This window comes from Perca fluviatilis, chromosome 11, assembly GCF_010015445.1.
Source record: "Perca fluviatilis chromosome 11, GENO_Pfluv_1.0, whole genome shotgun sequence".
In the NCBI taxonomy this organism is placed as follows: Eukaryota; Metazoa; Chordata; class Actinopteri; order Perciformes; family Percidae; genus Perca; species Perca fluviatilis.
Genome location: NC_053122.1, coordinates 20,533,111 through 20,560,217, shown reverse-complemented (window position 1 = coordinate 20,560,217; position 27,107 = coordinate 20,533,111). Strand labels below are relative to the sequence as shown.

Genomic DNA, 27,107 nt, shown 5'->3' with positions numbered 1-27,107 from the left:
TGCGACCATTTGACGTCTATTTTCTAAATATTCCATTTAATGTAGACAATTTTAACACACTTTGTGTGTTTTATAAGACCTATTCTGCAGATGAGGACAGGGCTCATTGTCTTTTGGTTTGAAGGATAGCCTCTATTACAAGTTATGTCTGTCTTTATCATTTCTGTATAACATTTGCAACCTTTAGGTTTGGCTACAGTTGTCCCATTATCCAGGAATTTAACATGTAATTTGTTTTATACATAAATATGATCAAACATGGTTTAAGTGAACATTTCCAATATTAGATTTTGAGTGATTGATGATAAACTTTAGTTGTAGCAACTATACTTGGTATTGATGAGCTTACTAATAATTGCTGATATTGTCATGTAATAATAATATTGGGACATTTGACAAAGATTGCTTGTGGGACTAGAACAGTAGATTTACCAGAGTGTGCATTAGATAAAGAGTTGATTGTTTGAGTGGTTTGATTCAGATCCTGTGCTGATGTTACTTGACTAACATGTGGAATATGGCTGTGAACTACTGAGTTAAATGTCTTCCTGTAGCTACCAATGTTATTTCCATTGGTCAAAGTGAGAAGTGCGGTTATAAACATGTCAGTTTATCACAAGACAATTGGTTTTGAGGCAGGGAGAAGAGCTTCTTTGTAAAATGAAGAAATTAATTTTAAATCCCACATTGTTGGACAAACATTGCAACGAGATGTCCTACTGATCTTATCATGTCTTATGCAGTCTTGTGGCCCCATAAAATATAGTTTTAAGACTATATTCATTTAGTTTATATTATGCTCAAATGGTGTCTAATCCTAAATAAACTTGTTCAAATTAACACAAACTGACACACAGACAACTAATATAATCTTCAGCATGGGAGCAGTGGTTGTTTTGGGTCTAATGAAGAAGCTGCCATGTGTATTCTGCTGCTTGCACTGAATTTGGTGGGAACATGGCAACACAGTAGGACTACATAAGAGGGGTCAGCAGGAGTCAATGGGACCCAGGAACAATGTTTGTTCTCCCAGAGCCCCAGAACATTTTAATCCAACCATAGCAGGGAGTAACATCACTTGCAGAATAGGGCAAATAACAAACACATTGTTGTAATTCATTTAGCAGTTACCCACAAGGCTGTAAAATGTCCCTTATGGGATCAAAGTTTTATTTCATGTTATGTTAAATTTGAGAAACATAATGCTATATAAGCATACAATACCTTAATACATCCTCAATTAAAAGGGAAAAGCCTGATTATTCCTCAACACTGCCTCTCTTGAGCTCTTCATTTAAAACGCGCTGGCTACCTAGCAAACGTGTAACCCAGGTAAATATCCCCCTGCATTTAAGCTACAGTGGCTGTCACCGAAAATCCACAAGATGGCATATTTAATGGGGTTATGGCAAAAAGCAACAACAAAAAACATGCACACGCAATGCATGTCAGGCAGACAGATGGCGCAATTGCTGCAGAGATGCTGACTTGTACAGTTCAGACAATGATATATTTTCTCAAAACAAACAGAGCTAGACCGCATTATGGCCGCGTCCATTGATCATTGTGCACACAACTGCTCCTTGTGCTGACCGTCCATGGTGCGGACTGAGAAAGCAGTGAGCAGCTCTTTATGCTTGAATGATATTTGTAATGCAGAAAGCTGCAAAAGTTTTCTTGCCATGATGTTAAACATTTCTTGTAGGAATGTGTTTTCCAAATTGATGGACAAAATGTAAATGTTGCTTAGGCCTACAGACTCCTACTGTGCAGATCAAACTGTTTTAAAGATACCGTGCTTATAGTTTATGTAATTTTGGCATACCCTGTCAGAGAAGCTAGTGGAGTCAGGAAAAAAAACGCACATGTATTCCTGACAGCCCATTGGTCCAAATTTTCCCTGTGCTGCCACAATACTGCACACACGTGACCCCCTGTTTTCACCCAGTTAAACGCATGTACTTAAAAGACAGGCCACTGCAATTCACCAACACAAGCACGTTAACACAATATTAATGTTAGCAAGGTAAGATCGCTGCTGTGGGGATTAGGATCACTGGAAGCGGACCATGGCGGCTGCCACGAGCAGCAACACATCCACAGCCACGCTACAGACCAACCACTCCAGTATCGAGCAAACGCGGAAACGCATAGACCCGAGGAGGAGGCAAGCGGCGTTGTCTTTTCTCAGCAACATTTCTCTGGATGGGCGACCAGTGCAAGACGACCAAAACGAAGAGGATGACTCGCTTGAAGCTAGGACTAGACAGAGCCTGGTTTCTCCGGAGCGCTCGGTGTACGGGGCTGCTGCTGCGGCAGCGACCACCGCCGCCAAGGCGCTCGCTTTTGCAAACCAGGCTCTTCTCTCCAGCAGTCGGGCCAGTTTCGGGACGGGTCCCGCAGCTGCCCCGGCGGGTACAGACACGGAGGGTGACGCTTTTGTGCCCTCGACGTTCAGCTCGCCGTTCTCCGCGGTCCCAGCATCGACTAGAGGGAGGCTGCAGACGTACACTCAGGGAATCCTACCTGCCCCTTACTCCAGGCAAACCTCTCAGAACTACAGCCTGGAGGGCGTACAGATAGCCAACTCTGCGATAGAGCTGCAGAGATCAAGGTAATTGTGTGAACAACGGTGTCTGGTGTTTGGGAACATGCAGTACACCGTGTGAGTGGTGTAACGCTGATGTTAAAGGTGCAAGCTTGTCTGCAGGATCTGCAAAGTCAGGCCGTTAGACTGTACATTGATGGCATCATAGCAAGCAAACAAAAACTTAACCATGTCCCCTTCCAAAAACAAATCATAGGAGAAATACATAGGAGCAGTAAGCCCCCATGCGTGTTTGGTACACTCACTTATCAATCCTGCAGACAGCTGTCAAGATTTAATTAGTTTTCCAAATCACGTTGCCTCCATTATTAGCTACAATAAGAGGCCACTGACAAACCCTCTATTGCAGTTACTTTTTGTTGGTTTACCTTCACCACCATGCCTAAGCAGCCAGGTCATTGTTTCATTTGTTAAATTTTAGTAGATTATCAGCGTTCTTTGTGCATGTCACAATCATTTAGTTAATAATAATGATAACTACTTAATAATCAGTTATTAAGTAAAGGAGTTGTTTGAACATCCAAGGCATTGTTTTGTTTTCCTTACAACCACATAAACCAGGGCCCTGAATTCTTGAACCTTTCCCTGCAGTTTTTTTATTATTATTATTTACAGTTGGCTATTTTGGAAAGGTGCTTTTTGTTCTCAGCAACAGTCTGCCTGGACATAAAAATGCACCACAGGAAGATAAAATTCAGCTTAAATTTACTGCATGCAGGTGGTTGTAGCCTTAGGACTCGCTGGTCTGCAATCTGCATAGGGACAGTGGGGACACATGTGCAGTATGATCATAGGTCCAGGAGCTGTAACCTAGTTTCCCCAGAGAGGGAACTCCGCAGTTCTTTTTTCTTTCTTGTGCTCATGCTCGTTGTCAAGTGTCATTGTCAAGAGTCACCTGCTGTCTCCTTCTCCTCAGCGTGATGTAAACATCCAGTAACTCTATACCCCTGTTCAACTACATAAAATTAAAGCTGCAAGCAGCATTGGACACTCGCAACTCCTTGCACGTCGGGGTTACTGGCGGACGCCGCTCCTTGCGACCTTGCATATGCGCAGCACTCGGACACTGCAAATCGTCACCAATGAAAAGGGAACTGCCTGCTGAGTTCAATAATACCTCAAACAAGACTCTACTTCATGCAGTTCATTAGCTGTGAAAGGGGGCGTGGGTAAAACACAGGGGGCAAAAAGGAACTCTTTGCTGAGTTCAATTCAGTTTTATTTATAGTATCAAATCATAACAGAGTTATCTCGAGACACTTTACAGATGGAGTAGGTCTAGACCACACTCTTTAAATTCCAAAACCCCAACAATTACAGTAATTCCCTCAAGAGCAAGCATTAGCAGTGGCTGTTGCGACAGTGGCGAGGAAAAACTCCCTTTTAGGAAGAAACCTCAGCAGACTCAGACTCTTGGTAGGCGGTGTCTGACGGGGCCGGTTGGGGGTGTGATGAACACTGGCAAATAATAGTCACACTAAAGATAGTGGAACAGTGACTTTGAAGGTAGTCGTGGAAGTTCATGTCGTAGCAGGGCACATCGTGTCAGTTCAATGATACCTCACACAAGAGTCTACCTTAAACGTTTCAAATGTTATGAAGGGTGGCATGGCCTGACTAAGTGGGTGTGGTTAAAGTATAGGGGGCGGCTCAGTATTACATGCGTAGACCACACATTTTAAGTTTCATGTAAATCGGATGGTGTTTGTCATATAAGGCTTATTTCCTGTTGCCAGCCTGTGAGCAAAAGTCAGTTTTGGCCTATAGATGACCTCAGGCCTGGACCCTTGTCAAACGTGAGAAATTTCGGACAAATATGACAATGTACACTCAAGTTACAACAACTTCTTCGTTCATCGATAAATGCTCAAAATGGCCACCACGCTACGCCCTCACCGTTGGACGAAAAGTTTTGCTTTTAATAACTTTTCATCGTTAATGTCTTTAGATTACACAGACCGAATTTGAAGTTGATCAGATAAAATCTCTGTGTACTTTATTAAAGTATAGTACCTATAGTTTTGGGCCTAATTCCTGTTGCCAATAGGGGGCGCTATGATGTTGAGTCAGTTTTGGCCGGTAAATGTCCTCAGTGTTAGAGTCTTATGAATCAGCCAGATTGAACAATGTACACTCGAGTTACACCCACTTCCTGTTTCGATGTCGAAATGCACAAAATAGCCGCCCTGCCACAGCCAGGCCTCATGACGAAAAGTTTTTCTTTCTTTTTTTCAAAAAAATATTTTTGGGCCATTTTAGGCCTTTGACAGGACAGCTGAAGACATGGAAGGGGAGAGAGAGGGGGGAATGACGTGCAGCAAAGGGCCACAGGGCGGTTGCTGCAACGAGGAGCAAACCTCTATATATGGGCGCCCGCTCTACCAACTGAGCTATATGGGCGCCTGAAAAGTTTTTTTAAGTCTTTAAGGTCTTTAGATGGTACAGACCAAATTTGAAGTCGATCGGATGAAATTTCAATTCAAAATAGCAGACTTCCTGTTGGGTTAAGGGTATCGTTCCAATTACGTTTTTTGTACTTCTTGACATGCTACATATCTGTACCAATTTTCGTTAATCTACGTTAAACGTACTACAGGGGCTCAATTCTTTGAATTTTGTAGGGGACGCTAGCAAGCCATTTTTGTGCATCTATTCCCGAAACCCTTAAAATACATACATTTTCACCAGGCTTGATGCAACCGCCAATTTTGGTGAGTTTTTGAGTATATTAAGCCTCTCAAACAGGCGATTCATTTGCTGTAATAATAATTGTATTACACAATCTTTTATGTGCCCTCTCTGTCTACTTTGCTTTCACCGTGGAAGCACAAAGAGAGTTTGGACAGTCTAACCTTGCTGCAGGACAGCTGTCAGTAACAGTCGTCTCATGGTTCTCTCACTGTCATAACCTGCCGTCAAGTCCTCTCTGCTCTGCTTTTCATTCAGAGCCCCTCTCTTACTCAGATCCTCTCCTCCCTCTGGTGTCTCTGCCAGACTTCACAGGGAGCCCTGCTTTATGGCGAAGCACTCAGTAAGCGTTTAGTTCCCCTTCCTGACCTCATGGAAATTGTACTGCAAAAAAGCTTCCGGAAGTCTGGATCTGTACCTTTTTTGATAGTCATTAAAGAAGTTATATAACCCTTATAACAAATAACACCATTGACTATTTCAAAATGTGCTCTGTATTTTCTGCGATAACACTTATCCATTACAACACCATTAACTGCACCTTCAAAATTTAACAGAGTTGAAGCAAAAGTTCAAAACAAAGTTAATATTAGTTGACAAAACAATCTCCCGTCTCAAGTCTATTTAGTATTTTCGTGAGTTAACGATAATATCACCGAATCTTGCTCAGAAGATGGTTGTTTGCACAGTTGTCATGGAATTACAAATGTTTAAATTTCCATTTTCCTGAGCACTTTAAGGACCACCTGTTCATGTTTGCGTAAAAGTTGAGATTGAAAGTTCATTCTGGACCTTGGAAACAGCCATTGAAGGAACAGTCTGACCACAAGGTCCTCTTATTTGCTGTTCTTGAGCTTCAACTTTTGATGTATGTGGTTTTGAATTGCATTACAATGTATTTCACCACAGTCGTTAAACCCTGACTGTACCCTCCTTTTTGAAATGTGTTTGGATGATGTCCACACAAAATGAATTCTAATGTTGAGAAATAAGCAACCTGTTGATGGAGTGTGGTCATGTTCCACAGACAGACCAGCGCTCTGCACAGTGCCTGGTTTGTTTTCTAAGGGCAGCTGGTGGAAACGTGTCCAGAGGTCCCTGGCTGGGAGAGGCAGGATGCCCAGGCTTCTGAGAAGCAGCCTGGCTCACCACTCTGTATTTTTTGTCCTCCACTTCCTCTCCCATGGGCATCAGAGAGACACACTCACCCCTTAGACTTTTGGCCTTCAGTCTTGCTCCCATTCAGGAAGTCACAGAGCCTCTGATGTGCTGCCAAAGTAGACTTTCTGAAGTTAAGGCTGCTTTAGACTATATCTTAATCAGAATCTAATGCATGAAAATGATGGATGATTTCATATTCAGCTTTCCTGCCACTCCTCAGCCTTCATATTATCATGAATCAGCACTCCAAGTGCTGCAGCTTTAAATATAGCATTCCTATTCTTACCATCTGGCCTTGTCTGCCTAAGGTGTAAAGCTATTTTCATTTCATCCTTTAATTTAATTCCATCCCTAAAACATATACAGGTCTTCTCACATCCTATTTCAGTTATGTTCCGATCACCATTAGGTACAGAATCATGTACTTAACAGTATTATTATTTTTTAGCATGAGACAGCACAGGCTGTGGGTGGAAAACAAGCAGCACAAGCCATTATAATGGCCCTGTGGAATTTTGTGTGATTGGGTCAAATACTGGTTATGAGATTGATTGTTGTTCGCTGAGGTCATGGTTGGCGTAATGACAGGATTATATAAGAATGCTTCATTTTCCTTCTCAGTGTCTGAGCTGTTAACAAACTCATAAAAAGCCCATAGGATTTGACGGAGAAACCCAATTTAAATGCAAGACAAAGTAACAAGGGTCAGCATGTTTGTCTTCATGCAGTTTCAAGTTGAACCCCAGAGTTGAATTTCCACATTATGACTTGTTCTGTATCCCACCCTGCAAAGATAATATAACTATTGTGTGTTTCTCTTTCTTTAACATCCTTTTTTGATTTTTAAAATCTACTGATCCATGCCATTTGTACTCCCCGTGTGTTTTGGAATCACATTTTTTATTTTAATCAGAATAACCCCGTTTTCCGTTCTCTCTGACAAAATGAAAAACTATGTTCCGTGGCAAGCTGCCAACAGGGTGTACGTGTGAAACAGTTTAATCCCCACATCTAAATAGTCCACTTGAGTTTTATGGCGTCATTGCATGGCACTGCTGGAGAGGATTTTGAATAGCTTTTTGAAACCTTTTCATTGCAAGAGGATGGCATTGTGTTTGTAGAGATTGAGAGATACTAAGGGATGCACTTGTTGTTGCTCCTTTGCCACTGATTTATACTGAGGCTTCTTTGAAGCTTCTGACCAGGCCTTGTTAATGTCAAACTGGGTAGAAACTGATCTAACCCTAGTTGGTAGGAGTTGTGTCTGAAGTAAATGAGTGGCTTGGCCAGTGTTATTGTTTCCAGGATTTGTAGCAGCCTGGAAATCATATTTTGCCTTCAAAAAAACGGTGTGTTGCTGCTGTGCATCTGTATGTATGTTCAGAGCTATTGGTCGCTGTAATCATTTATCCTGTGATCATGCCTTCACTGCGAGTGTTGGGACCAAATCTACTTCTGTACATTCCTCCTATCCTTCGGAAATCCAGCCACAACTTATGTGACGCTTCAGCAATCGGAAGTTAGTGAAATCAAGCTTCCAAAGTTGCAAGCTTTTTAGTGCAAAATCCCATCTTGGTGTTAGCATCCCTCCACTGCAGCTCTGCAGAAAACGCTGTCCGGGATTACCCAAAGAGGGAATTGTTCTAAAAAGACAGTAACTTTGGAAGATACCCACTTGATTTGTCTATGTCAGACTGCTAAAGCCTCACATTAGCATCGACTGCGTTTACGATGCATTTATGCTCCGAACAAGCTCTGTGGATTTGGTACCCTCTCTATTCACTCAGAGAAGTGATCGCTTCACGAATTGTATTGACCTCAGGAATGATGACGGCAAACAATAACTCTTTCAATATACATATTAGTGTATGGGTAATATATTAGGATAGAAAAAATCCAAACCTATAAACCTGCATTAATTAACTTTTTTTGACCACTTGGTGTGAGCATCACAACACTGACATACTGTATTATCACCTTATGAAGGCAAGCCGTTGCCTATTTACACATATAGCAGACACAGAGAAACATTAGCATTCATTTAGCTCGGTTTTGGTTTCCACCAATTCCTGAGATAAATATCTGGCTCTTTGGGTGCTAAATGCTGCACAATGTTCACCACTAGATGCTAACTTTGTTTCTGTTGTTTCGGGCTGTGCTAGTAGCTCACAGTGGGTCTATCAGGGATTTTAGTTTCTTTTTAGTTTTTCAAAACAGCTCCCTGCTGCATCCAATGAGAATAAAACAAAACAAAAAATCTAAAGCACTCTGTAGAGCTAAGGAGAATTGCAGTATCGGAGGATAATTCTCAGTGGGTTCCATACTACTGTATGAGTGACACCTCTCACATTACACATCATTCATTTGATCCATATAAAAAATATTGATTCGTACAGCTTTACATTGAGCCTTTAGCTAGAAACTCTTACTTTTATTCCATTTTTGGATTAAAGACAAAGATGATGTGATTTTCACTTTCTTATTAGCTAAAGACTGATATGTTCCACGCCAAGGTCCCATTTCAGCTCTAAATACATCAAAATATGGAAGCATGACACCATGGAAATGTTTTCTTATGACCTAAATTGTTCTAAAAGCATCGTTTAACATCAAATAGTTTTAGGAATGAAGGGATGCTCTGTCACGAGAGCCAGAAGCCTTGTCCTCTGTCGTGCAGAGGTCAGGCCCTTTCATTACAACCATGTCAGCTGCCCATTGTTCTGCTCATTTGGACTAAAACATGTACTGTTCATGCTCTTTATCAGAGCTTAATGTTCTTCCTTCCAGTTTATGATCATTAGGGTCATAATACACAGTGCAGAAGGTTAGCCAGTATAATGGCTCTAGGTTTCTTGTCAGCTCCAACAGTCTGGCTCCTCATGTAATCACTTATCTCGGCCCCGTCTCCACCGCAATACACTGTTCACTCAGCTTGTGTTGGTTTAAACCCTGGGAGATCCTCAAGGACAGAGTCATTTTTTGTTAATCTGTCCTCATGCTGGGTCATTAATTAACCAGCGATTCTGCTTTACGCTCCGCTGTCTCCCCCTTTGGCTGAAATGTTCAGTGAAGAGGCGTGTCATCAGCTTGGAACATACATACAGCATTACAGTAGGGCTGCAACTAACGATTATTTTCATAGTCGATTAATCTGTTGATTATTTTCTCGATTAATCGATTAGTTGTTTGGCATATAAAATGTCAGAAAATGGTGAAAAATGTGGATCAGAGAAGACACTAGAAAATATTCACATTTAACAAGCTGGAATCAACGAATTTTTACTTTTGTCTTAAAAAATGTATCAAAATAGTTGCCGAGTAATTTAAAAGACAACTAATCAATTAATCGTTGCAGCTCTACATTACAGAACATTGTAAAAAAGAATTGGCTAGTCCAATAATATATACAGGATGCATGGTTCTATTTGCACTCTTACTTGGCTTTGTCGACTCGGCTGCAAATTTATTATATTTATATTCTTATTTGATGACAGATAGACCCCTTTGGGAGAATGTGTTATTTTACCACTAATGTGTTAATTTCCACTACTCTTAAATGTGAGCCACTTTTGTGAGGTTGACTAATGAGTTGGATTATGTTGTTATGTTCTAAACATCCAATTACAACCTAATTTTGGAACAGCTCAGGCATATTTAGCTATCACATGTGGGTTTGTTTCTTAAACTGGCAGCTGATCATATGAAAGGCATCCAGCAGAATTAACCTCTTTAGTAGTGCAACTAAAGTGTGAAATAAAAGCCATCTGGGACAAAATGTGTTACACAAAGTGCTTGCCGAGCCAGCTTGTTATCCTCGTAACGGCTCTAATCCTGGAAAATTCTCTGTGATCTAAGATTGAGGAGTGATCCTTGTTCACACAGGCACACGGTGGTGTTGATGGATGGTGGTCATAACTCGACCGTCCAAGACTCTCTCTGTAAATTAACCAGAGAACAGACAGAGACGGGTGTTAATTTTACATCATTATTTGACCTTTTGTTCCAAGGCCTTCAGTGACCACACACATACTTTGTTCCAGGGCTTTGAATGGAACCTTAATGCTTTTTGAGTACTTACCGAATTGCGCCCGAAGCATCGAGTATCAAGTAGTTGGCATTGAATGCATGGTCAAATTCTTAGGTTGTTTAGTTTCTTTGATCAGATCTTTGTCTAAATAAACTTTGGAAAACCTTTTCTTTAGACAAAAGTATTTATTTAACACTTATCCATAGAGCAGTTTTACATATTTTGGTAAATTTAAAATAAATTGGTTAAATATGCCTCAGTCCTAAAACTATTAAGTTCTCAAAAAGGTATTGTAGTGAAACTTCACTGGAAAATGATTGATAGGTATCTCCGACGCTATTCAGTTTCTCAGTAGTTGTGTACAGTACAGAACAGTGAGTTGGATAGCGGCTTTACCCACTTATTGACCTGTTGTGCTACACAAAAGTAGATTAATGGAGATTTGGGTTGAAATTCCCTGCACCGTCTGTGAATGCTGATACCTTAGTTTTATTGTAAAAGCTAGACTGACTTCAATTTGCCAGGAAAATTGATTGATTTTCAGTGTCCTCTTGCAAATTTTAGGTATTACTGCGCTGGGGGTATTGACTTTGATTTATTGTTCTGCCTTTTAATCAAATTGCAATGCAGGGCTGTGTGTCCATGTGTTCGGTAAATGGAAAGATCACAATGAGGATTGTTATCATTATTTTGCTGGAGGTCATTCTTTTAATAGGGGTTTTGCATAAGGACAGTTGGTCCTGTGTTTGGTGTGTTGATGTCTTTTCATATCTAACTTCAAACTTTCTGTTTGTCTTTCCAGACGTAGACTCATCTCTCAGCGCTCTTCGCTTGAAACACTAGAGGACATTGAGGAGAATGCTCCTCTGCGCAGGTAGTAAACTGCACAGAAATAACCTTTCACATTGTTTGCTAAAGTATTTTGTGTCTAAACTGAGATATTCCACTCGCTGTATGTATCTTGGACTGGGACAGTTTTTCTGTTTTTTGAGGTATTGATGTTTAGTGTTTGTTTTACATTTTAGATGCCGAACCCTATCGGGTTCACCCCGACCAAAGAGCTTCAAGAAGATCCACTTCATAAAGAACTTGAGGCAACATGATATGCGCAATGGAAGGTATGAAGGCAAACATTGCCATCCATTAGTCAATACAACTCCTCAGTGGATAATGGCAGGCTGCCCCAGTCAATGAACTGCAGTGTGGCTGTTTCTCACATTACAAGCCACACCGTAGGCAAGCAGGCCTGGCCCGTTCACTGCATGTCATTTTGAATTATAAATGAAATGTAATCAATTGAGAATCCTGTCCATTCACAAATAGTATAATCTGATATAATTTAATTTTGACCTTATTTGATCACTGTTTACATTTTTTGAAGCAAACTGTGAAATCACTAATAAAGCTAAATCACATATAATTGTGTCACAGTCTACATACGCATGTATGCAGAACACAAATCCCTAAATATATATAAAAAGAACATTTGGCACAGTGATGTTAATGTTGATGTTTGACTGGGTGTGCAGATTGTAACCAGAGAAAAGATGGTTGTTTAATCTAGGCCAGGAGACCCGAGAGTGTTTACTGCTCTGGTGATTTCCATTATTATCAATATCACATTCTTTGGATGTTAAATCTTAATTCAGTTAACTGCTGTTAGTCTAGTTCTGGTGCTTTCTGAAAAAATATTTTTTCTGCTGAATTGTTTTTTTTTTGAAAGTGTAGACTGTTAGTACAGTATCTCTTGTTTAGTAAACCAGTGTACCATCTTGATAAGTTCCTCCTGTTAAATTAGGTCTCCTGATAGGTAGAGTTGTTTTTCCTCAGCTGATGTTGGAACAACTGTTAGCTGGATTTTCCACACTATTGAGAACTGCCTGTTGATTAACTGATGCTGAAACATGTCATGACTCACCGTGTTGTCTCCTGATGTAGATTTTGACCTAGTAGTAAGATTCATAATGTATCTGTGAGTTGCAGCTATGGCTTTGAGGTTGTTGTAGTATTACCTAACGTCAGAGCCATTCTGCCCTGTGTGCTGCTGACATCTGGTCACAACACATCTGATTTGGATATGTATGTTTACACAAGTACAGGGCAATTTAGTATAAACATTTTATTATTATGTTAATTGAAGTTAACTTATAACAAAAATGCATCATTGTTGCCCCCAAACCACTGTATACATGCTACATGTGCTACCACAACAACAAAAACAACAAACTCATGTTGAAGTTTCAGCTCATTCCCTTCATTCTTATTTTTACTGCACACTCTCTCCAACTTTAACGTGTGGATCTTGTCAGATAGATATTGATTAGCTTGTTTACCATTTTTTGTTTTTATAGGATAGTCCTTATCAGTGGCAGAAGATCCTTCTATAGTGTATTTTCTGTCCTGCCCTATCGAGATTGTAGCCAAGCAGGGTATGTATCCTACAGCATGCCGAACTTTGTAACCTCCTCCAGCCTGTGCTCCCTCTTTCCCTTTGTTTTCTCATCCCTCTTTTTCTGTGGATGTACTCTCCTCTGACTGGTGCATACATTTCTATGGGTTGGTTTTGGTGGTTCCTTTTTTACCATTAAGGTTTGATAAATAAATAAACAGCGGGCTGAAATGGGCTTCAAAGGTTGTTTTTTTTGTATATACCTAGACTATGTTGTTGCCCAGTGCTTGTTGCTTGTATTGCTTTTCCCATAATGGCTCTGGCGGCTTTTAGCCACTCTTACATGTTGTTTAAGTCAACCCATTTTTGTCTGTTGCAACTGTCTCTGGCTTTGCTGTTTAGCATTTAATACTTACCTTTCCCGGGGTTCCTGTTCTTTTCAGATTTGGAACTTTAACTCTTAAATTATTTTCATGTGTTGTCCACTGGTCTAATTATCCGCAATGCTGGCAGACTGGAGTTTCTGCTGCCTGCCCTGCAGACAGTCATGACAGTTTATAATTAACCACTTTTGTTTCATCTTTGCCTTGTTTTAGGGTTTTTCTTGGTCCTAGAACAGAAGACCTTTCTGGCTTATCTGTAGACGATGCTTGTTTCCTTTTTTTAAAGTAATGCAAGGCTCTATGTAATGGGAACCCACCTGGCTTGCATGGGGATAGCTCTGGAACGGCCTTGGTTCTGACTCCCACCAGTCACATGACAACGGTGTGTTTTGGAGGAAGTGAGAGAGAAAGGGGACAGATAAACGCCAGAGAATACAATGCACAGAAAGAAAAGCTTCACACTGGGGCTTAGTGAAGAGCATAGAAAGCTCAATCCGTTTGTGGAATTTCCAAAGCCAGCCAATCAGTGCAAGGTCAAGGGTTAATAAACCCCCAGGGCTATCCAATATACACATTTGACTGCTCATTGCTGCTAATTGACAGTTTACTGACTTTTGCTGGCTCAGTCAAGTGTTGTAACTGCAAAACAACATTTAATTAGACGACTGGGCCCAAACGGCTGATTGCATGTAGTTTCTTTCTTCTGTCTCTCTGTCTTTATTCTCACTATAATTACCTCCCCATAAACAAAGATTTTGCACAACAGCCCGGTATGATCCTTCAAACTAAAGGGGACATAATATGGGAAGAATTTTCCTACAGTTACAACAGTAACTAATTAAAGTCAAAGGACAAATGGTTTGACATTTTGGGAAATGCATGAAAACATTGACACCACTCTTATCAGTCCCTCCAGAAAAACGCGATTATGCGATCGCATAATTCAATGCATAATCAGCCAAAGTCCGCATATTCATGCAGGGGGCGCATTTTTTCAAATATGCCTCACTTTCGCAGCATAAATTGCCGATTTCTGCGCAAAATATGCTGTGCTTGCATGATTTCATAACCCCCCATTTTCGTTGCAAAAAAGTCACATATCGTAGCAGAAAGTTGAAAAAATGTTGCGTTTACTCATAGACAGTATGCGTTTACTTCACACAATAGCAGCCATTTTCCCCTGTTGCCATGGGAACGTTATGAAGTGACGTAATTATGCATCTATGCAAAAAGCAGGTGTTGGAGGTTGATACTTTGAGTCTCTTAAGTTGGTATCCAATAAGAAACCTATCTTAATATCTGATGTCTACTCAGATTTCTTTGTTTAAGTGCTCCTGCTGTCTATATTATTAACGATTTTTGAAAGTCAGTCTCTTTTGTAGCTTTTATTTCCCTCTATTTAGACTATTACTTTTATTTTTACTTTAATATTATATTATTTGTATATATTTTTGTATCTTATTTGTTTACTTATTGCAATGACTGAATATCTGTAAACTATTTTTGGAAATTAAGTTTAAAAAAAGCAGGGTGTTGGGGGAATCACTTTTTCTTCTCTTTTTCATCAAAACGCAGTTTTTGCAAGTTCCCACAATTTCATCGCATAAAATTGCATAAATATCCTGCATATTCCATCGCATTTTTTAAGAAAACATGCCGCATAATCAAGGATTTCTGCCCGCAACAATCACAAAAAAACTCAGCATTTTTCTGGAAGGACTGTCTTATACCGCTCTACGTGAGGGACTATTTCTTGGACGTACGTAGTGACTTCTCTCACTATGACGACAAGGTTACTCCTACCAACTAAACAAAATAGTCCTGCACATTCCACTCCACAAAACCACTTTACACATTCTTCTTCGAGTCTTCATGCTAAACTAAGCTAACAGGCTGCAGGCTCCAGCTTCATATTTTTCTTTCTAACATAAGAGTAGTATCAATCTTTTTGGCAAGAAAGCAAATAGCCATGTTTCTCCAAAATGTCAAACTATTTCTCTAAAGGAATGAAAACATTAAACTATGCTGACTAAATGGGCATCTGTTTATGGGGTGTCAATGTCTCGTAACATCTAGATGGTTCTGATTCAAACCCCACTAGGGACGACTTTTCTGTGTGGACTTTGCATGCTCTCCCTGTGTTGGCATGGTTTTCCTCATTTACTACAGTTCCGCTGACCCTAAAAGACATGCATATTAGGTAATGCTCCTGGCATTGGAGTTTAGTGGAAGTTGTCCTCTGGGATAAAAAGTTAAATGGTTCAAATGCAGAGGCTAACATTTCTCACCGGGATAATAAAGTATAATTTACTGATGCTCATAAGTTTAGTGCAATGGGTGAAGCTTGGACAAGAATGCGGAAGAATATTATTACAAGCCAGTCAAGCCAACTTTAAGCTGTTTGTGAGCTGTTAAGTATTTGGTAGTAAAGTAACTGGCAAGTCAAGAATCTTTTAGTCATGTTCATATATATGCTTTTTTCACTTAATGCTAGCTTTAGAAACATTTGGCAGGGGATGATGAGCACTTTGCATAGATTATAACCCTACTAACATACAGATGTTTGGATCCCGTGATTCCTATCCATGCATGTTGCTAAGCAATGTCAGCTTTTTTTAAATAATTTCCTTTCATTTCTCCTTACTCTCAGCAGACTGAAGCGCAACTATTTATTTTCTGGATTGCTTATTAGAAAAGCTCTTTCCCAAGAAAGCTTTCAGTCTCCTTTGTTTCCCCCTTTTTTTTTTTATCTTCACTTTTCTGTGAGACGTCTGCTGCCTGGGGATCTCAATGCTCCGTGATGCATCTGTCAACATTGTCTCTTGACATGCCAGTCTGCCAAATAACACTGTTTTCATTATAACAGATTGGCCACACATGTCCCCAAAACACTGGGAGAGTCATGCATAGGCCCACGGTGTAATTTCTTCTATTTATCTGGGCACATTTTAAAGAGAAAGCATGACCGAGCTAGGGAAGAGAAGGGAGGAGTAGAAAAACAAGACAGTGTTAGGATTTAATGTCTGCTTTCTGCTGACTCAATGTAAAAATATTAAGCTAAAATAAGGCTGAAGTCAATATTATAGAATATACACAAACACAGGTTGATATTTGGCTATCTTTGTCTTGTCTTGTTTTGACATGAAAGCAAGTCCAAGAGACATTTCAGCACTTAAAAACATCTCCGTCTGTAGTTTGGCAATATTATTGCAGTGCCTGTTTAAAATGTGCCGTTTAAAACGTGCCAGTTCAAAATGTGCCTGTTGGAACAGGCCGATTGCTTGGCCTCCTGTATTGCTGCTTGCAGCTTTCTCCAGAACCATTACCCCCAAATAACTTACAGAAGGCTCTCATAGCACTTAATATGCAACTCAGCCATATACTACTGACCTTTGTACTTCTACTTTAGAGGAAAACGTACTACTACATGTACCTGACAGAAATGTTACCGGTTATGTTGCAGATTCAGATTTTACTCACATAATATCACAATTAAACTACGATGAATTATTATTTATTCATTACTATCCAGCATTATATTAAAGTTGAAAGCTCCACCTTGAACAGACGCTCATTAAATTTAAGTAGCCTACATTGTGCTGATAATGCCTCTCTTATCACTTTAAGTAAGCTAAATATTTAAATGCAGGAATTGTACTGTGCAGTCTAAGGTGATTTTACCATATGGATAGGTAGGCGATTGTGGGGCCCCACCGAAATTGAGCAGTGTGATTTATTTATTTATTTATTTATTAATAAAACATAACTGGTGACACCTGACAATTAGGCGCGGATCGGCTACGGCTCATCAAGAGATTTGGCGCGTCGCCTATTTTTTTAGTGTAGCTTTCACCCATCCATGTTAGTAGCCACACTGCCAAACAGCTGGGCATACTCACTCACTCACTCACTCACTCACTCATTCTTTCACACCAACGCAATTGGTGTATTTTAGTGTTTAGTTTGCTGCTATGATTGATATTGTGGTTTTAATCATACTTTTCTCAACACTATTCTTACATATTTCTCAACACTGAAATGTCATTTTAATTAAAGTTCCCATGTGATTGCCCCAGTCTACTGTTTGATCTCAGCAGCAGACATTAAATACAAAAATATTCGGCCAATCCAAAATGTGTGCAGTCGTAGAGATGTAGAGGTGAGCTAGAACAGGCCTCAGTGAGAAGGTTAAGGAAAGGGATTGGAGTTAAAAGAAGCTGTAGGAAGGTTTGTATGTATGTTGAAAGCTCTAAATGTGTTGTGCTTATTAGGGATGTCAAGCTGGAAGGAGGAGGGCGTCAGCGGCACCCATCAGGAGGCGTCAGTGCCAAGGAGATGGTGATCGGGCTAGAGGGTGTGGAGTTAGGAGCTGATGGAAAGGTAAGATGCCAGCAGAATTAGGCTGTGTGGAGGAGTTTAATCATCTTGTCATTATTGACAACAAGATAAATATAAGACCATACTTACTAGTTACTGTAACTATTCAAAAAAAGACCAGTTCAGACATAATGGAAAAACAAAAAAATGTAGTAAATCACCACAGTTTTAGCATATTTTTTCAAAGCAGCATTTTGATACCTAGCACGAAACCCCAGGTGTAATTACATTACATCACATCACATTATGCATTCCATTTAGACAAGTCAGTTCCAGGCTCCTGTTATTGAGCATGCTGGCTTACTAGTATAATATACTGGGACACTTAATGAAACAGACCACCCTAAATTCTATTGGTACCACCTGGGGATTTTCCTGTTGACAAAATGCTTCTGTGAAAAATAGATATTATACCTGTTCACCCTGTTAGATTATAGGAGTGCAAATTTATTTAGGCTTTTGTGAAACATAACTACACCTGTGTCTGCAGACGGTGTCTTACACCCAGTTCCTGTTTCCCACTAACGCGCTTGGTGGTCGAAGGAACACCATCGACTCCACCTCATCCTTCTCTCAGTCTCGTTACGCCAGCCATAGAAGCCTCAGTTTGGGCCGAGCTAACAGCAACCAGAGCAGCATAGACACAGGTCAGTCGACCGCCAACAAGTACTTACCTTAATCATTATGAATGTTGTGTATTCCTCACTCTCAGTTTTTTTTCCCCCTTCCATTATCCAGTGTATTTTTATTGGAAAAGTGCAAGTGCAAATGTTAACTTCTGGCTCAACCTCTGTTGTGTTTGTGCTCGTGGCAGGGAATGATTTGGGGGACTTCCGCGAGTATGACCCCAATCTGCTGGATGACCCGCAGTGGCCTTGCGGAAAACACAAGAGAGTCCTCATTTTCCCCTCCTACATGGTGAGAAAGTACTCTAGCTGCGTCTAACACATCATCACCAACAACATAGCGACAGCAACTGCAACCTTGTCTTCTTGAGAGCAGAATGGAGGTTGTTGGCATAATTCGCTGAAACAGACCCACCTCTGTTTTGACATGTTTTTCTGAAATGTCCTACAATATCTCACTGTTAAAGCCTTTTTTTTTTCCTCAATGGTTATTTGTGTCACCTTTTTGTTCTCAGTCCTCCCACCACAACTAAGAACAATAACACACCGGAAAGATTTGTCTGCCTCGACAGTTTCTTTCTTAGAAGTCCCCCTGAAAAGTTTTTTTAAAAGGAGCTAGAAGGATGTTTCAGATGATTTTAATCAGCAAGGTCGCTGGCCCAGACTCTCTCCCACCTTCTGGGACCTGAATGAACATACATACTTTATCCCAGTATAGTGGGCAGTAGCTATTAAGCAGCCACTTCACCAGAGCAACAGTTTGTGTAGTGTTTGTACCTCAGCACTAATCACTCTTGTACTTTTTTCCGGAAACGAACAGATGTTTTATTGTGGTGGGAAGAGGGAAAAAAAAACCTGACTAGACTCCAACCTCATTCTTTCCTGGGCTCTGTTTTTGTTACGGAGACTGGCAGAATACACAACAAGGACTGCCAAAGTTGAAATGTTAAGTCAAGGCCAGGCTATGTGTTTTGTTTTTTCTTCTCTTCCTCCAATTACAAAACCCAGAGTCTCACAACAATGGCTATTGTGTTTACTACAGGAATAGAGCGAGTAAATTCTCAGCATTTCGCAGGTTAAACACAGGCTGATAGAAGACATGGCTCTCTGATTGAACTTTCAAGCTTGGTATAATTATAGTTTTTATACTCTGCATGCAATTGAGAAAACTTGTATGACCTAGAATATGAAGCATGGAAAACCTCACTAAAGTCTTTTTAAATGTGGTAAAAAAAAAAAAAAACTATGTAGTGGCTTTTGATTTGTGTAATAGTATCCTCACGTTAAAAAACATAATAATGTAGTGACATAAGTTAGCGTGAGACATGGTCACAGTACAGTGTATTTTCTGTCATGCAAAGTCAGCGCTGTTCTGCTTTATGTTCATTTCTCGGGGCTACGACCATCGATAAGCATTCGTTCTCCTTCATGGTTCATAATCAGTAGCGTGGTGTTCAGGGTGGATGCCATTATTCACACTCCATGCGTTGTCTGTAATGCCATACATGCATATTGAGATATTTTTAGCACCACTGCAGAGTGTGTCACTTGTAGTCATTGGACCCTTTCATTATAGGATTTATTTTATTTTTTTACAACTTTAGTGTTATTTTAGTGTTATGTTTCGCATAATCTATTAGCTAGAAAAACCCTGTATTCACCATAGTAGAGGAGCAACAATTTAATTGTCGATTAATCTGCAGGTTATCTTAATTAATCGTTTCTTCTATGAAATGTCAAAAAAATAATGAAAAAATGCCTAATAGAATTTTCTAGAGCCCAGGGTGATGTCTTCAAATAGCTTTGCTTTGAACAACAGTCCACAACCCAAAGGTATTTTATTTACTGCCAAATGTGACAAAGCAAAGCAGCAAATTCTCATATTTTTAAAGCTAGAACCAGAGAATGTTTGGCACCTTTGCTTGAAAAATGACTGAAATGATAAATTGAGTTGCTGGTTATTTTTCTTGAAATCCTTTCAGCTCTACGCTGAATTGCTCAGATCTGAGAACACAGCGACAATGCTACAGCAAAGTCTGACTGGGAAAGAAACACCAAGGGACGGATGAGTTTGTAGTTTGTAAACAACGACACTTAGTTATATTATTATTTTTAAATGATATTATCATTTTGTGTGGTGCTTTTTCAGTGAAATTTGGTCATAAAACCAACAAAATAAAAATGCAATTCATTACATAGTTGAATCTAATCACAGTAACACTCAATCAGTTGGGTAAGGTGTGTGTGTGTGTGTGTGTGTGTGTGTGTGTGTGTGTGTGTGTGTGTGTGTGTGTGTGTGTGTGTGTGTGTGTGTGTGTGTGTGTGTGTGTGTGTGTGTGTGTGTGTGTGTGTGTGTGTGTGTGTGTGTGTGTGTGTGTGTGTGTGTGTGTGTGTGTGTGTGTGTGTGTGTCTCAATATGCCAGTGTGTGTACGTATGTGGCAGGGTGAATTAATGAATAGAACAAGCCAAATAACGTGTTTTAGGTGATCTGGCTAAAGTGTTGGAGGTCAAACTGAAAGTAGGGCTGAAACAATTGCTTGAATAACTCGAATAATTCGATTACAAAAAATCCTCGATGCAAAATGACTTGCCTCGAAGCTTCGTTAAATCAATGTTACCATCGCTGACGGACGGTGTTTCCGCACGGAGCATTATTACTGTCGCACAGACGCTTCGTCCAGTATATAACACGCTTCAGTCTGCTGCTGGCGACACTGTCTATGTGCCAGAGCGTAAATAGCGAGGGGCTAAGAGAAGAGACAGGCTGGAGAAAACGACAGAGTGTCCAAAGTTTGGAATCAGTTCAAACGTAATTAAAACTAAAACTCTGTACAGTATGTCTACTGCAAAATCAAACTACCTTACCACGATAATAGCACAACGTCAGTGCTTTAGCATCTCAACAGAAAACATGGAGTCTAACTTAATCATCCATTCCACGAAGCGGACCCGACAAAAGTAAATCACATGGGTCGTATGGACGATGAAACTACACCAAACACAACAACTACCAAAATCAAAGACAAGAAAATACGTAGTGGTGAACACGATCTGATGAGCCGACGCGTTGACTATCCCTTCGGAAAAACAGCTGATTGTTGCGCCCCTCTCTCTCTCTCTCTCTCTCTCTATGGAGAAACAGCTGATCAACGATCTAATAGCATAAGTGTAACAGAGCTATGTGACATCATAATTAAATATATAAATGAAAATAGGTTGAGTATAACTAATATTTACATATAGGCCTACTGTATATACAGATCAGTCTCAGGTTGAAACTTGTAGTTCTGAAAGTTAAGTTGCACAACTTAATGTAATGTTTGTGTATTTTAATGTATGCCTTAGTTTGAGGCTGATATCATTTGAAAAAAAAATTCTTTAAAAACAATGTAATATGGCACTTAAATGCACTTATTATGTTTAGTTTTTTGAGAGATGATATTGTAAGCAATGTAGGCAGTACAAATGTTGCTTTCTTCCGAAAATGTTGCTTTTTTCCCCCTAGTTTTGGTTGTTTAAAAACGCAAAAAGAACATTATCCGATTAATCGATCGATAAAGTGCTAGATTAATCGATTACAAAAAGAATTGATAGCTTCAGCCCTAACTGAAAGGGAATGCAGCCAAATCGGGATAATAATCCTGCATGCACAGCTACGGCAAGCATGGTACTGTAGATCAAAGTTTAACCAAGACGTTGGTAATTGGTGTTTCCAAAGGACATTTTGGGTAATTATTTTAATTATTGTTAAAGTTAAGGCAAGGCAAGGCAAGGCAAGGCAGCTTTATTTACATAGCACATTTCAGCAACAGGGCAATTCAAAGTGCTTTACATAAAACATGAAAGAGCAGTTAGAAAACAATTAAAAACAATTTAAAAGACATTAATACATTTTACAGTGCAGTATAAGAATTTAAAGAACTGAGAGATAAGAATTTAAAGAAAGAGCAGTTTAAACAGTTAAACATATAAAAGCAGATAAAATAGGTTATTTAAAGAAAGGCAACATCAAAAAGATAGGTCTTCAGCCTTGATTTAAAAGAACTGAGAGTTGCAGCGGACCTGCAGTTTTCTGGGAGTTTGTTCCAGATATGTGGAGCATAAAAACTGAACGCTGCTTCCCCCTGTTTAGTTAAGGTAATACTGCTTGTTTCTTGCCCTGCCTGACTTCTTGTAGCACTGTTGCCCTGTTCCTGGATCTTAGGAATTATATTGCTGAATGCTGGCAAATGTTATTACTAAGAGGAATAACCGCCAAGTTGACATGTTAGAATAAATTATAATTATCCTGCACATCTAGCAGTTAAGATTTGTTTTGCCTCTAAAACATCTTAAGTTCGAGCTGTGGATTCAGCAAAGTGCTAGAAATGTACTTTGCCTTACAGGGGTCATTATACTGTATTAATGTGACTCACCCACCTGGCACTCAAAGCATGTTACAACAAGCACTAAGGGCTGTTTAATAGAAGAAGCCTGATTAAAGTACGGAAAGCTCGGTCAGCAATCAAGTATGTTCTGCGTTCTCTAGGTTTTTTGAGAAAAAGGATGGCAACAATCTATCTTTTTCTTATCCTCAACAAATCCTATGTAAAGACCAAAAGCAACAATGTGTTAGTCCATCTCTCAATATTTTTCAACATCCATATACGCTTTGTGTTACAAGCCCATAAAGCTCAGTTATTTGCTAGGCACTGTAGTTCTTAGCAAACGTTACTCAAACAGAAGTAAATAATTATTTTGCTGAGGACTATTTTCAGCAAAGGCTTGATACACATTTGGTGTGCTAATGAGTATTTACAGCAGCAGGATGGTTATGTGGTATTGACTCAAAGTAAACCACAGTGCCCATTTTCATTGTAAAGAAGGAACGTGTCACCCAAAGGAAACAGTGTGGCTCATTGGTGTTTTTAATAGTGTTTGGATCAGGCTATGGATACACACAGTAGGTGTGTGTCCGTGGGATCAATTCATTGTTGGTTCTGGTCTTTTTATGGGATTTTTTTGACAATAAGAAAGATAAAGAATATCACCAGACTTTAAGTGACATGAGTAACACCAGGTCTCTGTAAAGCCTCATTGTGAGACGGTGGAATCCAACACTAGTGTGTGATGTTCCAGTCACTCTGCCCAGTGCTGAAAGCGTAGTCATTTTGACACCACCTTTTGGTTTTCCTTTTCAGACTACGGTCATTGAATACGTCAAACCATCTGACCTCAAGAAGGACATGAACGAAACTTTCAAGGAGAAATTCCCCCACATAAGGCTTACACTCAGCAAGATTAGGAGGTAAGACAGACCGAAGTGTGTAGAATGTGTCATATTAAGCAAGTTTAAGTGTTACAATGTTACCATGTTTAATTAAGATCAACTTATTTATTTCTCCCTTTCTTTTGTTAACTCCCTGCTGTTTCGCCTCCCTGCAGCTTGAAAAGGGAGATAAAAAAGTTGGCCCTGGATGAATGTGGTTACGAGGAACCGACAGTCGCCATGGCATTCGTCTACTTTGAAAAACTTGTGCTTCAAGGCAAACTAAACAAGCAGAATCGTAAACTCTGCGCTGGAGCTTGTGTCCTGCTGGCAGCCAAGATTGGTGGCGATCTCAAGAAACACGAGGTCAAGCTCCTGATAGACGTAAGTGTCCTGACACTTCCAAAAATTCAAACTTTATGCCTTGATCCTACTTCGATGATGATTTGTGTTGCACCAGATTAAAGGGTCAGTTCTCTCAAATTAAAGTCAACAAATCAGACATAGTGAAAACTGTTTGCAGTGAAGTCCGTATATTAGGCTGCCCAGAAAGATCTTTTTTTTTTTTTTTCCCAAAAGTAAATTTTCTGTGCTGTGAGCACCACAGACAAAATTTCCCTGGGTTTGGCAGCAGACGTCTCAACAGCAGATGACTCAAGATACAGCCAAAACTATTTGCATGATTAGATAACACTAGGGCTAAGAGACGTCAGCATTTAAATGTCAGGTCTCAACGCTCAAATATAAGATTTTGCTGAAATTGCTTTGCACAAAAAACAATATTAAGAAAATAGAAAGGAGGGCAGCAAGTATTCTCAAATAAATAAAGCTGTCTGAGGAATAAGTGTTGACATAACCTGTAAATCTCATGAAAGCTCTTGGTTTTAGGTAAGTACTAGATCTGATGTTGCTCGACAGACTGCATTTTTTTTGTCTAGAGACTCACCGGCTCTGGAGCTCTACTCTCTGATATGCTCCACCATCATCATCGCTGATAGATCTTTACCTTTTAAAGGGGAATCTAGTGAATTTGTGTTGCACTCATAAATGTGGGGTCTTGTGAGAGGTTAAGCTTCAAGCCCCAGCGTCACTGCCGTGTAGTCAGAAATGTAGCCACACCCATCAGTGATGTCACAGAGTCCGTAGCAAAGGGAGAACCCCTGGAGGCCAGATAAAAATCAGATTGTCAGTGAGTGTTAAGTTCCTCCTTGAAAATAAATTGGTCAAAATTGATGCACCAGATGTTGAAATATCCTAATTTTTAGTTTCTAATAGGGGTCAAGCTCCAAAAATGCAGGCTCCTAAAATTCCCATAATGCCTTCTCCAGTTTGTATCACAGTTTGAAGAGCTAACTCTGATGACATCATGAGGGTTATTTTGACTTTAGAATGCTCCTTCTAGAGCACGAAAGATATTCTAAATCTTTTTTTTTTCTTTTTTTTTTCACAAGTGGAGTAGTACTTGTTTTTTTTTCCCCCCTGCCCACCACCCGACCTTTGACCTAATGATTTCTGCAGAACTGGCAAACCCAACACATTTAGTATTATATCGTTTATCCAGCCTATCTAATCCTATAATTTCAACTCTGCTCCCATTTTCTAGTTGGCTTGTAGAGTATGGTGACTGCATCAACAGTAGGTTTGTCAACCATCCAAACAAGGCAGGCATCTCCTCTTGTCCAAATCGTCTGCGCCAGTCCTCATGAAATGCTGGTTAAAAATAAGGGGGTGTAGTGAGAGGCATTTAGGAATACAGCATCGCACGTATCTATTATTTAATCTTAACTCTCTTCTTTTTTTTTTTTTTTCTGGCAGAAACTGGAAGAGCGGTTCAGAGTGAACCGCAGAGAGCTGATAGCATTCGAGTTCCCGGTGCTGGTGGCGTTAGAGTTCAACCTGCACCTGCCAGAACACGAGATCATGCCCCACTACAGACGCCTGCTGCAGACCTCCTAGCATTAGTGACCCATCAGGAGGACGACCACCAGGTTCTCCTTCTGATCCTCTGCTTCCCACCGTATCCATCCGCGTCCGCATCTGGCAGCCCTAAGGAGCCGCTGGCTGTCACTCAACTACAGCCGACAACACTCTCCTTTTCCTCTCAGAGACCTGAAATCAGCCAAAGGGGCACACATTTCTAAACCTTTCCTCCATTGTTTGACTGGGAAAAAAAAGGGTTCAACCGTCAAACAAGCTGTTTTTCTAGTTTGCATGTTTTCAAGTCTTCATCTTCACTTTGTGTATTTTAAAGCTCTCTTGTTGATTAAGAGAGCTTTTTCTTTTTGAATCTGATGGTGAACTTGTTTTCTCAGTTAACGCAACAAATGATTGTAACATTGTTTAACATCTCTTTTCATTAATCCCCCACTTGTAAACTTTGGTATGATTGGTTGCCTCCTGATCTGCATACAATTTTTAAACAAAAGCCTTTTAAGTGGCTGTTTTTGGCTGGACTTCCTCAGAGTGACTCATTCGTTCGCAAGTTATCATCTTAAAAGTGCACTTTTGAATATTGGGAGACATAGGGGGAAGGCAGGCATTCTTTTTAGAGTTTTAATAAGATTTGGAATCTACCTTGAAAAATAAGCTGTGTTCATAAACACCACACATACAGTAAATCATTTGAATAGACCTTTTGAATTGTTTTTCTCTCTTATGGTTTAGTCATTTTCTAGCCACAACTATCCGCATGAAATGTAATGATTGTTTGCATACAGGTACGTGCAGACAAGATGGGACTTCCTATTTTCACTGAAGTATTCCATTTAATTTTTTTTACCAGTCATATGCTTGCTATGAACTTACAGAGACTAGACCCACTTTTATCAGTGTCGAATTTCCTGTGCTCTATGTTAGAGTGTATTGCTAGCACATTTACGGTGCTATCAGGAAGGTAGTTTTGAAAAGGTGTTCATGAGTGCAAAAATGCCATTAAACTGGGTCAGGATTAGCAGCAGAGTGGCAGCAGGGTGCTCTAGTGTTGAGACAAAATGTCATTGGCTAAGACCCTGTGACCGTAAATATCCTTCCTGCTTTAAGTGTCCTTGAGCAAGGCACCGAGTTCCTTCAGGCTTCAGGGACACTTTAGCTGACCTGACCTCTGACCTCTCTGAGGAGGAGAAAAACTCTAAACAAGATCCAAACCGAGATAAATGACGGATCGAACATTTGCATATAACTAACTGAATCAGCATTTGTTGATTTGAAATCTAAGTTGTTAAAAAAAAAGATGAATGTGACCAATTTAAAAAAAAAAAAAAAAAAAAAAATGTATTGTTACATTCATTTGGCATGTACCTCAACTTGATTTTCTTTTTTTATTACCTTGAAAATTGTCACACAATACCACAGAGTATTGAGGAAAAAAGGTATTTAATGCTGCTCCAAGTGTTGATGGTAATTGAACTGAAATGATCACAACATTAAACCAAATTGTAATAAAAAGCATGGATTATGCTGATTCAAGGTGAAACCGTACTGAGCTTATTTCTGTTTGCAAGTCTAAAGATTTGGCTATGAGATGCACACTAAAGACTCATGGGCGACACTTATTACCTGTGTATGTTTGTAAATAAATTGCTTTGCTTGTTCAATCAAAA

At 39.8% G+C, this 27,107-nt stretch overlaps 1 protein-coding gene across 2 annotated transcripts; it reads left to right on the top strand.

Annotated features, from left to right (window-relative positions):
* Positions 1–1,920: 1,920 nt before the first annotated feature.
* Positions 1,921–27,107, top strand: cables1 (Cdk5 and Abl enzyme substrate 1). 2 transcript variants are annotated; one of them, XM_039815169.1, is made up of 10 exons: positions 1,921–2,614; positions 11,287–11,358; positions 11,510–11,602; positions 12,836–12,913; positions 17,528–17,636; positions 18,124–18,280; positions 18,448–18,551; positions 23,441–23,547; positions 23,685–23,892; positions 25,324–27,107. In XM_039815169.1, exons 1-10 carry the CDS (start codon positions 2,070–2,072, stop codon positions 25,462–25,464), a joined length of 1,614 nt encoding a protein of 537 aa, XP_039671103.1. In that variant the 5' UTR covers positions 1,921–2,069; the 3' UTR covers positions 25,465–27,107. The 2 variants fall into 2 exon arrangements, with proteins under 2 accessions (XP_039671103.1, XP_039671105.1); XM_039815171.1 differs by lacking the exon at positions 12,836–12,913 and having other exon boundaries at positions 1,922–2,614.